A 13709-nucleotide genomic window follows, 5' to 3' on the forward strand; every position below is an offset into this window, starting at 1 on the left:
TTAAAACTTATATTTGTATATAAATATATTTATATGGATGTAATTAAAATATATTTGTATCCATGTGTAATATATAAGTTATTAAAAAAATTAAAATTTATATGATAAATATGCATATGAAATTTTTTTTTACAAACATCGATAATTCTAAAAAAGTACACCAAAACATATTGGTACTGTTATGTATTAATATCAGGAAAAAATAGTACGTTCGTCAATATGGTACTGACTACCTTAACCCCTTTCTCTCTCTCCAGAGTCCTACTAGGACTCTGGTTTTCTATGAAAATATTGTTTTATTGCTTCTTCCAATTCAAGTCAACTCTTGTGAATTTTTCTCTATATACACATATAAGTGGGTGTCAAAATTCAGAAATTCTATTGAATTTTAGTGAAAATTTTATTTGAGTTGTTTTTCTTTTAACTCAAATAAATTTTAGTTTTCTTGAATCTTTCTTATTCTAAATTTGTGAGATAATAATTTTATTTTTTGGAAATTATAATTTAATTTTGAAAATTTGAATTTTAGATTTGGATGCCCCAAAAGAAAAAGTCGACTACCCTCACTGGAAAGTCTTTGTGCATGTGTTCAATTCTTTGAGTTAGGGCCTACTCTTTAAGAGAGTTCAAAAATAATATATAAGTCATTTAGTTGAAAACTAAAAAAGTCTAGATTAAATCGTTTAACAAATTTGACACATTCCTAAAGGCATATTGCATTTTGACCTATTTCTTTTAACTCAAAAATATATTATATTTAATAAATTTATTACTATAGAAATCACTAGAGGTGATCATAGGTTGGGCTACTCAGCCCGGCCCGACGGCGCATCTAAAAAATAAGAGGGTTCAAGTAAAAATATAGGCTTGAAATATGAGTTTGGGCAAAAAATGAGGCTCGTTTAAAAAACGGGCCGAGCCTCAGGTAAAACTTTTTTGGCCTGAGCCCGGCCCGAATTATATATTAAATATGTATTTTTTTATTTGTAATCAAATATACTTTTTAATCAAATATGTATATATTAAATATATACTTTTTTGGTGTTGAAAAATTAATATAGGCCGGGCCGGGGTGGACTCGGACTTAGCAATTTTCTTTTGGTCCAGGCTTGGACAAATTTTTAGGCCCATATTTCGGGCCAGGCCCGGGCTTAAAAAATAGGCCTAAAATTTTATCCGAACCCGGCCGGGACCTCTAGAAATCACAATAAAAATCTTATTTTATAATTTTTCTTTCGAAATTTCACTGCGCCAATTAAACCATTTCTCATACTAATTTTTCTAACAGTTGCCTCTGTCCTGCCTCTTGACCACCTCCTCTTGAAGTGCAAGAATAATTATTGGGTGAGCTTGTAAAGCTTGATCCTTTTTGTCTTGTCATTCATTCGATGCTCATAAATCAACAACGAGAAAATCAATTAAAAATGTTGAAAGTAATTTACATTGAATATGGTAAAATCAAAACATTTATGTGTAATAATATAAGGGGAAAATTCTTATTTATTATATATGTATGATAATAACTAGACATAAAATAAAAAGAAATTAGTATAAATTTAAACTTGAAATTAAAAAAATAAGTAAAAATGAGAATTTTTTTCCTTCTTTTTACTAAAAATAAGTCATAAAAGTGATTAAATATTATCAATTGAATTAATTTATTACGAACTTTTATACTAAAACATGTGTAAATATTAACTTCCAAGTTTAACAAAAAAATATATATATAATCAAAGCCAACTTCAATCATGGCATTTTCTATTAGGTGCAATAATGGTTTATGATTTGATTTTGATGAACTAAATAATGTAATTAAATCGATTTACCCATAACTCTTCCTCAACTCTTAAATAGGAGGATAATACACTTCAATATACTCGATTCCACATCCTCCCGCACTAACAACAATATCGATACCAATCGGTTAAAACTAATCGATAATAATTGAAAATTTTTAACTTATGAATCGAATCAAATGTTTTTAATTATTATCCGAACTAAACTATACGTTTAACTTAATGTATTTAAATGCAGCTTCCTCCTAAACATGGTTGCATGTAGCAAACTATGTTGATATACATCTAATGCAATCTGAACAAAAGTCGCAAACTATCAAATACTTTGATAAACTTAAAAACCCAAAAAGGGAAAATTAAACATTCTCAGTTAATTTATGATAAAATTATACTTTGAACCCTAAAACTAAAAATACTCAATTAATTCTTTTAGAAATAATAAAATTACATGTCAATCTATGGTAAACTAGCACTTTAACCCCCCAAAATATGAAAAAGTTCTGTTTAGTTCTTTCAAAATGATCGAATTATAAATTAGTATATGACAAACTTACATTTTCATCTCTCAAAAATTTTATAATTCGATTCCGACCTAAAAAAAATTTCTAGCTTCACCTTGTGAGTATATTCTCTCACACAGATACAAGTGGGAATCCTCAAAATTCTTGTTCCAAGTTTTTCCACATATTTGAAGAATCATACACTCATACCAACATCTGTATACCTATGAGATACGAATGTTGGACAAGGATACTTTAGGGGAAAATGAAAAGTCAACGCAACATGATCCGCTGCTTTCTTCACATACGCAGGTTTTTTTTTTTTTTAAAAAGCAATGTTCATAAAGATGAAAAACAGAGTAAATTCTAGAGAACAGTTGATTTTGAGGGAAGTAGTTTGCCTGCACTATTTTATGTGTGCCAACGGTAAATTACATTGCATTGATTTCCAGGCAGAAAAGGCCATTTTATGTCTCACCCTGAAAGAAGGAAAAAAAGAAAACATATTTATATTTTGAAACTGAAATATGTTTGCTTCTACTAAAATATGGACTGGAAGTGAAAAGGCAAACTCAGCCATGGCACCAACCATATTCGACAACTGATCTCTTATACTGTACACAGACTTCAGCATTGTATCCAGTGTTTCTTTGGCTAATTGGAATGACAAATCCGACTCTTGTGGACACTGCATATCATTTTGAAGCTGCATAAAGTGCAAGTAAAAAAAACATCATATCACTACTTTGGGAGAATAAAGAAAATCATGCAATCAAAGAAAAGTACATATTATGTTAACATTTTAAAGATGACAAATTACCCAATTCCATACATGTGAAAATCTCCAATCTGTAACATAAAGGCATCCATGGCACCAACTTGTCAACAAAAAGGTTCATACCTTCAAATTGATAACAGCCACCGGTTCCCTCACTTCACTGTCCTGAGTTGCCAAATTCCAAGTCATTGTCTTTAAGCGTGGCAAAGAAACCTGATTTTAATTAATTTAAGAAGTAAAATCGTTACCTATACCATCCATGATCCAACTAAATTTGGGATAAATATTCATAAGATAGAGCAAAATAAAATTCCTGACCTTATCCATGTGTACATCTGCACGCCATTCTCTTTGAAACTTTTGCAGCAAAAGTGTCAACAGTCTTTGTAATTCAGGAAGAACCTCACTAGGAAACAGCTTTTGAATATCATCTTTGCTGATGTTCTCATAAACACATTTACGCATTAACATGCGTAGACATACTAGAAGCTGAAGAGTAGAAGCATACGTAATTTATCTCACTAAGTAACAGCCAGATAAGATAAAAGATCCATGCCTTTTGAGCACACAACGCATAAATGCTAATCTGAAGAGAGATTACATAAAATATTTTTCTCAATACGAGGTCAGCAACTGAATATTAAGGACATAAGTATATGAAACCAATATGGGAATCAATCTTTGATACAAGTGGAACATCCGAGGGATACAACAAACAGTTTGATGAGCCAAATTCCAGAGAAAGCAAAATCCAGAAACAACCCGTTGCAGCAATTTCCATGTTAAGTCTCTAGCTTCAGCATATAATACTTAAAACTGAACTTGAGAAATCTTTATACCAACTAGAGATCATTGATGGAAAGAAACAATTATATGAGCCAAAATCTAGGGAAAGCGAAATCCAGAAACAACCAGAGGAAGTAATTTCCATGTTAGATCCAGCTCCAGCATACAACAATCAAAACTAAACTCGAAAAGGAAACAATTAGATAGCCAAAATCTAGGAAAGCAAATGAGAGAAACAGATTAAGGAAGCAACATCACTGTAAAGTGCAGCTTTAGCATATAACAACCAGAACTGAACTCCAAAACTCTTTATAGCAGATACAGATCATTGAGCATAAGAAAATTAATAAAGCTGAATATTTCAAATTTTTTTATCAAATCAGAAAGTTGTTCTTACTAGTTTGCTTGCTACTTTAATCAACATTGTTGTTAAAGAGTAGTACTATTGTTAAAAGCTAGCATCTTACAGAAATAACAACGGCAATAGGAAGTACAACAAAATGTTTAGCAAAAACCAAATACTATAATCTTTACTAACAACGATGAGCATTTGAGTGAGGGAGTGGATAATTACCGGGTCAAGGTCGGACTCGTTTTGGAGCTGAAGCATTTGGCAGATGAGTCGACGGTCATCGGCGTCGAGACCAGTCTTCCGGGTTCTCCAAAGGGTTTGAAGAATATATTCCACCGATTCTTTGGAGTTGGCTCTTACTAACAAGGGTAGATGTCCCCAAAGCGTACGCTCCATTAGGTACCTCTTATCTCCTTCAAACTTTTGATATTAACTTCCCAAGGTCTTCCGGGTAAGCAAAGTGTCATTAAAAATAGCCTCCCCACAAGACCCAGAGTTGGAATTGGATTTTGCACGCTTTAACGACACAGGCTACGGCGCTCGAACTTGACGGGAGTTATGCCCGGACAAACTTGAGACTGTAGATTCAACCCGGAAGCCCAACTTGGCAACCTCTCCATGGGCCAGGCCATCCATCTTAACAATTTCTCTTTTCTTTCATTTTAGGGCCGATTTTGTTTGTGAATTTATTTTTTCTAGTCTTATTGTTCATCAAAGAAAGTAGTAAGAACGAGGAACCAAATTAACAAAATTAAAATACCTATAGTGTATGCATTATTTTTTTAAAATATATTTTATTTTATATTTTTTCTTAGGATTAATTATGAAATTCATAATTTCAACAAGTTGAATTAATTGGCATGTGTTTTTAAATTAAATTAATTTGTTTATCATGAGTTTTAAATTCAAGTAATCAATTTATAAGTTTATAATGATTCAAATTCATAGTAAATTATTTAATAAGGGAACTTAATAGTTTATTAAATGACATAAATCTCAAAATTATACATTAACTTTGATTTAATGTGTAATTGCACACGTGAAACTTTAATTGTGGTTCAAATGTATACTTAAAACTTTATTTTTTTTATTTAACCACACACATTTAAAGAAATAAATACATCAATTTATTTTTATATTGGATAAATATAATTATTTATGTATGCAATATATAAACATAAAATGATGTGTATATCAATAATTGTGTTATATATTTACAAGAATTGGATCAAATCAAAATTTCATGTGTATAACTGCACATTAAACCATAGTTGATATACAGTTTTGATATTTATCCCTTATTAAATTGATACTTTTAATTCCACTCATTGAATATTGTTTTCATTTAATAAATTATTATTAGGATTTTCATGTAAAATTTAAATATTTTATAGAAATGATGTTTTAATTAAGATCATTTTTATTTAATAATTTATAATTAATAAGTTTTGTTTATATGAAATAGTTATAATTTTACTAAAATTTTCGACAATATGTTGTTATGAAGAACTAATTTAATAAAGAATGTATTTTATAACTATGGTTGTTATTGTTATAAGTGAAAAGTTGTTATAGAGGGTTAAAATAAAATGTAAAAAATCGACTCTACTATAAACTTGGTCATTATAGCGGATGACTGTTACAGAGAGAGCTAACTGTAATAAAATTATTTCTTATTTAAATTTAATAAAATGTATTAAAATAAAGGGATAATATCACATTTGGTACATGTATTTTTTAAAATGCCCATTGTGATACCTAAACAATCAATTTATGTATTATTTGGTACTTGTACTTTCAAAAAATGTGCAATGTGGTATATATATTTTAAAAATGTTCAATGTGGTATGTGAACTATTAATTTATGTATTATTTGGTAGCTATATTTTTATAATATGTTTAATGTGATACTTATACTTTTAAAATGTTCAATATGTATATTATTATGTACATGGAGTTAACACCTTAAGTAAATGTTAAACTAATCAATGAAAATTCAACATGTAATTTTTTTTTTCTTAATTATCAATTCTACACAGATAATATAATATTATATAAAAAGTTAAATAAAAAATTAAATTAAATTAAAAAAATAATTAGACCTAGACCACGTAAGTTTAACTTTTAAAAGATCAATTTCTTTTCTCAAAGGAGACTTGAAGAGCAGAGTCGTAATAGGTCTCGGCTTTCAATTTTTAACTCAAATTTTTTTCTTTAAAAACCTTAAAATTTCCGAAATTTATAAATAAATAAATAAAACTCAAAAATTTACGTCGTTTGCTTAACTTATTAAACTTGAGTGGAAGGTTTGAATAACTTAATTTCGACTACCATGAGATTTTCAATCTTAAGTTAAAAATGTGAAGTTTTTGAAAAATAAAAAATAAAAAAAATTCAAGATCATTTTTTTGCAATTAAAGTTTCATGAGGAGGAAACTTGATTTCAAATGAAAAGATAACATTAGTTACTTTAATGGAGAATATGGTATTTTTAGTTATGTAAGTTTGGTATTTACTTCTTTTTTATAAATTATATGTGATTTAGATTTAGTATTTTTTTATTTAATTTAATTTAGGCCATGCTTGATAAATTGAAAAATCAAGTGTCCAAAAAATAAATGTTGAAAAATTAAGTGTTGAATTTAAGTTATAAAATATATTTGATATTTTATTTAAAATTAAACACTAAATATAATTAGATTATTTGATAAAAGATTATATAATCCTAAATGAATAAAATAAAATAGAAAACCATTGAATTTATTATTCTCTATTAAGTGCCTACTTATCATTTTCTACACCATTTTTTTTTGTAAAAAAATTCTATCTAGTAGTTTTTATTCTGAATTATCGAACATATTTTAAAAAAAATTAAGTTGCTGAAAATATTAAATTTCAATTGATTGAATTTTCTCAACACTTTATCAAAAATGGCCTTAATTTAATGTTTTTTGTTTTATTTAGTTTTCTAAATAATGAAATATTAACTATGTGGATGATTTGGAAAAGAAAGAGTTTTGTCATGTTAAATTTTAGTTGTTTGGTTTAATATTCACTAACAATGCTAACTCCATGTACCATAATAATACACAAATTAATAGTTTATGTATAACAGTGGACATTTTATAAAAATACAGGTGCTAAATAATACACAAATTAAAAATTCAAGTATCACATTGGATCGATTGTTTTATTTTTATAATTAAAATTAAATAAAAATATTTTAAAATATTTAATTTGAATTTGAATCATCTAAGTGAAAAGTAAACACATGATTTAAAATCTCATATTTATTTTATCTTATTCAATTTATTTGAAGAAATTTATTTGTCAATTAAATAATTTAGTCTTTGTAGTTAAAATTTTAACATTTTCATCAAATATAGCATTGTGAATGAACAAAGCGTTTGATTAAGAATTCATTAACAATTTAGGTTTTATTAAACATTTATGTTTATTTATCAAGGAAACAAGTGCACATAAAAAAATTTTTGAGGCTTGTCTACAAATGAACCAATCTCAAATAAAATTTATTTATTTAATAAATCATTTAAAACTCGTTTATTGTTCCATTATTATATTGTCTGTGTATATTATATTTCTAATATAATTAATAAAATCTGTACTTAATTATTTTTAATCTAAAAAATTATATATGATATCCTTTTATTTTGTTTTATTTTATTTATGAACATTACTTGTGAGCATGTTTGATTATATATAATGAATATATTCATTTAATATTCGTAAACATGTGTGTTCAATATTTATAAATAAGTTCACTTAGTTTAAACAAAGTAATGAATGAATATGAATATATATAATTTTAAATTAAGCATGGTTATCATACAAAGTTGCTTGTTTACTTTTACTTAATCCATCTTCAAGTATAACATAGAATTTTGGAGGATGAAATAGAAAAGCTTGTCAAATCCGGTGGATGTTACAATATTTATTGAACCGAGGATAATCCTAAAAAAGTTGATAATTAATGCTCTAGAGTATAGACTTTAATTAAAATTAAATAAAATAGAGTTAAGGTATAGGGTAAATTACCTAAGATTACTGTTTACTGTTGGGTTTTGTTGATTATTAATTAAAAATTAATTGTTAATATAAGCATAAGCAATGGTATTTGAATGTTAAAAATGTTCTTAGTAACAAAAATTTAATTTATATTTTAGATTCAACCAGTCCAATAAATTGAACCAATAACCGGAGGAGGTCACACACTATTTAAACCTCCAATACAATCTTTTTAACTCCAAACTCTCCTAAATCATTCCACTAACAACATACACTTCCCCTAATGATATTTGATCAAGATGCCAATGTTGTAGGTTCACAGCCATCATGAACACAAGCCAGGACATCTTTATAGTCCCTTGAAATAGTGAAGGAATCATAAACCTTCCCATCACGGCTTTTCTTATACTCAAATAGCAGGGATGACTGGTTAAATGCTGTTAGCTTCACAAATCCAAAGTCATAATCTCTATAAATACTCCAATATGGGATGAGTTGGCTGAATTTCGAAAGATGGCTCCCTGCTCCACCTACAACGACGTGGATTGTTCCGTTCACAGTGCCTGAGTAATGATTTTTTTCTTTGTTCACACATTGATTCTGCACAAAGCATATGCCACAAAAATTAGTGAGATTATTTGTGCTTATAATATACTATCCAACTGTTCCCTACACAGGGTAACTATTATGGTAACAGATACAAGAATCCTGGGATTTAGTTTGACACTGCAGATTTGAGGATCTCTCAGTATTTGCAATTCTTACCTGGTAGATTGGGCATGATCTTTCATAGTTATGGACATGGCCGTAGAAGGCAATGTCAACCTTGTACTTCTGCCAAAGTTTCTGCAAACCATCCCTTCCCATAGGCTCTTCATATGCGCCCTCCTGGCTGTACCAGTCATTAGATGAATATCCAAGGACACGATGAGCGGAAAAGATCAACCAAGGCTGCCTATGTCTATCTACCGATGCAAGGCATTGCTCAATAAACCCGTACTGTTCTGATCCTTCTCTCCAGTCGTGTTCACTGTCAGCTATGCAGAAGTGAAATAGGCCATAATCTGTAGAGTACCTGCATTGTCAGAGTATAGCCGAAAAGTATTCATTGGACCTGGGTCTAGGTTTTTATCAGGAAGAAAAATGGACCAAAACACAGAGATAGTGTGTAGAGTTTTGTTAACGCCAATGCTTATTATGCCTACAGAACAAACTGTTTAGCTAAGTGAAGGTATTCACAGTTAATCGATTGAAATAACAGCTGGTAGATATAATGAACACCTGTTCTTCAGAATCCTCAATCACTGTCTAAATACTTTATTTGTGTTTGACAAGTTTCAAGGATGTACACTCAACATTCTATGCATGTATCGAATTGCACTTATTTATTACTTTAGGAAACTGCATCTTACTATTTTTTTTAATTAGCTAATACCGAATATTTCATCAGCTAAGATGCTCAAATCTTACTCTTGTTTCGGCCAAAAAGAGAAAAGTGGTAAGATTTATCGTAGAGGAATTTTACTAAAATTACCAAAACTTTGCCTTGTTCTCAGCAGGATAATAAAACATGGTTTCTGCTGGCACACCACATTCACCACCTGAATCCGGAGTATCATAGAACGATCCTGAGTTTGGCCAATCACGTTCATGATTACCACTGCAACACAGATGACACATTATATTTTAAACAGCATCTGAAAGTTAATTCACATTATATTTTAAACGGCATCTGAAAGTTAATTCTCAAAATATATTCTCGAAAATTACATACTAAGCTGCATAAGTAAAGGAAGCATAGAGTACCTTGCAATCATGTAGGGAACAGTTGACGCTATAGGCTCCACCTGTGCTGTAAATTGGTCCCACTGTGAAATGTATCCATTCGAATAGGTCAAGTCTCCTATGTGGAAAACTATGTCAATGTTGTCCAAGTCCCTTATCAGTTGGTCAGTAGTATTGAGTGAACCAGGCTGATAATCACTGTACTCATTTGAACCATCACGCTCTGCCTGTGAGATGTTAAGAAATATTTTCATATAACGCACAAAATTCAAAAATAATAACATAGTTGGCAGTGCATAGAAAATCGAAGCTCCAAAGAGCCAGACAAAATGCATGGGTTGGCCAATCTATCAAAATTTCCATCTCTTGACAAATCCACCCACTCTCAAACCATTCATTATTGGTTTTCCAATATTACCTTCCCCATATCGCCGAATATAACGACTCTCTGTAATGAGTTTTGTCCAGGATACGGGGATGATTTAAACGAATATGTCTTGCCCCATACGACTGAACCATTATACAAGAGATGACCTATCCTGTACATGTATCTGAAACAACATACATAACCTTGTAAGTGGAATCATTTAAACTTTCAATTTGTTATCTAGCTAGATAGGAGAATGAATATTTACGATGCTTACATGAAGTTCGGCCATAAATCTTTCAAGAAACTTGTATGTATGAAACCTGGATCCCGCCAGCCAACTGTACTTGCGGGTGAACCTGCAGATCAGTAGGCAAATTGCATGATGCTATAGGCCTAACCATTCACTCCACCAAACAATGTAAAAGGTGAAACTATTTTGTATGCAATATACTCCTCTGTTTATGGTGGAATCAACGAAATAAAATCCGAGTCAAGTTGAACAAAAGACAATCATTATGAGTGAGATAATAAAGAATTCACTAATATAGTCCCATAGACAGCAGGATATCAAATCCGAGGGATGAAATATAATCTTCTTAGTCTTATAATACTTCATAAAGTCAGAACCAAGGAACTTATCATTGCAGATAAGGAGATGTAATCGAATTGGAGGCATCATGACACAAAAGTATATTGCTTAAACATTCTCAGTCACAAAATTAATACAGCATGCGATTTGTCATCATATAGCCACCAGTTGAACTAAACAGGAAGAGTTACTGATCAACATAATGGATGAATTAAGTCTGATTTTTGACTGATAAATGAAAATCCACAGCAATCATGTATGTTCACATTTAAAAGCAATATTATAACATGTATTGCAGTATCGAAGTCCCATCAAAAGTAACTCCATTCATACCACACATGCTGTTCTGTTTAAATGTCAAAGTTCCTGCAGGAGATCTAACTTGCAAATCTCCTTTTCTACCCCACTCAACAAACGGCACTGCTTCATCTATGTCATAGCCACTTGTCCAGGTTACAGTCATCTGTCCAACAAATCAACTATTACTTGAGTACTAGATAAAAAGAACAGCATAGCAAACCAAAAACAATTATGTTTTAATGCAAAATAATTCAAAATCACAACATGTTTGCTAGAATCGAGTAGCTCCAAGTAGGCAAAGATATGACATCAATTGGAAACTTTTGAAATGGTGTCTTACATAAGATTATGATCCTCAATGGAACCATAGGTGTCAAAGTAGTGAATTAAAACGTGGATTATATCCCTTCGATTTCAAAGCTTTACAGGATTTAATAACTTATCATGGATGATACATTTGCAGAATTAGCCAATGCAAAATTATATTTAACTCATACTAATTACTTCCCTTTGAGCAGATTTATATTTTTTTCCCAGCTCAGAAAACACTATAGAAGTTCATAAAGGAATCATCATAACGTAGGAGGCATTTTTCTGAACTTACTTCATTCCAAGACTTCCCTTGAGCAAGGCGTGCATACAAGGGTGCTTTAGGATTTGTAAAAGATATTGGATTTGATATAGCCACCAATATTGGCTGTAATATTCGAGTATGAAATTAGTTTAACAAAAGAAAAAAAAATCAACTTTCCTCAGAAAATAAATTAAATTAATGAAGAGGCGCTAACATGAATCAATGATTCAACATGATGTATAAAAATACTTTGCAAAGTTGTATAGCAAAAGAAAAGGAAATATGAATTTACATCTCATAATCCACCCGAAAATAAAGCAAAGGAGAAATCTGCTCGCTGATTTATAAGCTGGAACCTCAGCGAAGCAGTGCCTGTCTTTGCATAAGATGAGCTGGACTCATTTGCATACTTGTACTGGAAACGCACACAAAAGTGTAAGGCGAATGAATTTTCAAGCCATAAAATTGTAAAACACTAAATCCTGATTACTAATATCACAAATTGGACCACATTCACCTTTATCGGAGCTGAACATATATATGGAAGCTGTTTTTTCCGTTCATTCACCGGCGGACAGGCCGATGGGCTGCCAAAAACAACACAAAGTCTCTCTAAGTTCTCAAACAATGCAAAATTCACTAATGAAGCAATCAAAGGGTGGAATGACAATAAACAGGATCCTATTAAATACTGTAAGTAGGAAAATTTGATGAAAATTTTGACATGGATGAGTTGCAGATGAACATTACTCGAACTTTGCCGGGAAAAGACTCCAACCCAGTCATCCAAAGACGGCTTCGGATTAACGAAATTCACAGTTATCCATTCAGTATCCTCCCCCTGTGATCCCACAAAAACAAGCAAAACTCACTAAACTGTCAAACTATAAAGAATGATGATTTTAATTTATATAAGCTACAGGCTCACATATATAGACTCATCTATATTCGGGTTAGTTATAACTACATCATATGTCAGTTCAAAAGTTAGTTAATTATGTTGATAAAAATATAACTGCCGTAAATGAGGGAAAACCGTCGTATAAGAAGGCAAAAGACAACGAAAGAAATCACAATTCTAAATTTTCAGCCATTCTCTCTGAAACTGAAGATTAACATTTTCCATCATAAATTTAACATCTTTGTGAATAACCCATATTTCTATAGATCATCAAGAAGTCATGAAAAAGTTAACTTGAAAGTTTGGATATTATTGAAAAGGAAATGCTGATAAGTTGACCAAAATAGGAAAAAGAAAAGCATAGAAAGATTGTACCTTCAAACCAAGAAGAACAGGTTCAGCTGAAATAGAAGCGGATTCGTGAAGGGCGACTGTTGTTTGGAGGATATTGATTTTAGCCAACGGTTGCTCTCCTCCATGGATGTGAGCCAAACCCAACTTTAAATTCGCAGTGAATAAAACAAGTACCCAAAACCAAACCATTTTCAAACAAGCATTCAGAAATAAAAAAGAAGAAGAGGGTTTTGAGTAGTAGAATTGAAAGAAAGTTGGACTTCTTTCTTGCTCTGCGAATTGATTCTTCTTTTAGGTCTATTTATTTGGTTTTTTCAGAGTTTTAAGACACTACGTTGGCGTTTATGGTGTTGTAAAATTCTGATTTTTATTTTTTCACTTATTTGTTATTTTCCAATCTTTTTACTATTTTTTACAGAAATTTTCCCTTGGAAAAAGAGGACATCATCTGTCTGGTTTAGAGGTGCTTATTGGCCGGGCGGCCCGGCCCGGCCCGACGGCCACCCGAAATATGGGAGGGTTTGAGTAAAAAAATAGGCCCGAAATATGAGTTTGGGCAAAAAAACGATGCCATTTAGAAAACGGGCCGGGGCTCGGG

The 13709-nt window shown here is 30.9% G+C and overlaps 1 protein-coding gene and 1 pseudogene across 1 annotated transcript; both read right to left on the reverse strand.

Moving 5' to 3' along the window:
• Positions 1–2449: 2449 nt before the first annotated feature.
• Positions 2450–4849, reverse strand: LOC107950187 (COMM domain-containing protein 9). The gene is made up of 5 exons (XM_016884983.2): positions 4435–4849; positions 3393–3563; positions 3198–3287; positions 2886–3002; positions 2450–2775 (listed from the first exon to the last, which is right to left on the reverse strand). Exons 1-5 carry the CDS (start codon positions 4606–4608, stop codon positions 2764–2766), a joined length of 564 nt encoding a protein of 187 aa, XP_016740472.2. The 5' UTR covers positions 4609–4849; the 3' UTR covers positions 2450–2763.
• A 3521-nt stretch (positions 4850–8370) lies between these two features.
• On the reverse strand, positions 8371–13411 carry LOC107949946 (probable inactive purple acid phosphatase 27; annotated as a pseudogene).
• Between the last annotated feature and the right edge of the window lie 298 nt (positions 13412–13709).

This window comes from Gossypium hirsutum, chromosome D03, assembly GCF_007990345.1.
Source record: "Gossypium hirsutum isolate 1008001.06 chromosome D03, Gossypium_hirsutum_v2.1, whole genome shotgun sequence".
Lineage (NCBI taxonomy): Eukaryota > Viridiplantae > Streptophyta > Magnoliopsida > Malvales > Malvaceae > Gossypium > Gossypium hirsutum.

Excerpts from the sequence above, each read along its gene's own strand:
- LOC107950187 (XM_016884983.2), bottom strand. The coding sequence starts at position 4,608 with ATGGAGCGTACGCTTTGGGGACATCTACCCTTGTTAGTAAGAGCCAAC. Across the intron at positions 3,564-4,434 it reads ACGAGTCCGACCTTGACCCG|CTTCTAGTATGTCTACGCAT; the intron begins GTAATTATCCAC and ends TCTACTCTTCAG. Across the intron at positions 3,003-3,197 it reads TGGCTGTTATCAATTTGAAG|CTTCAAAATGATATGCAGTG; the intron begins GTATGAACCTTT and ends CACTTTATGCAG.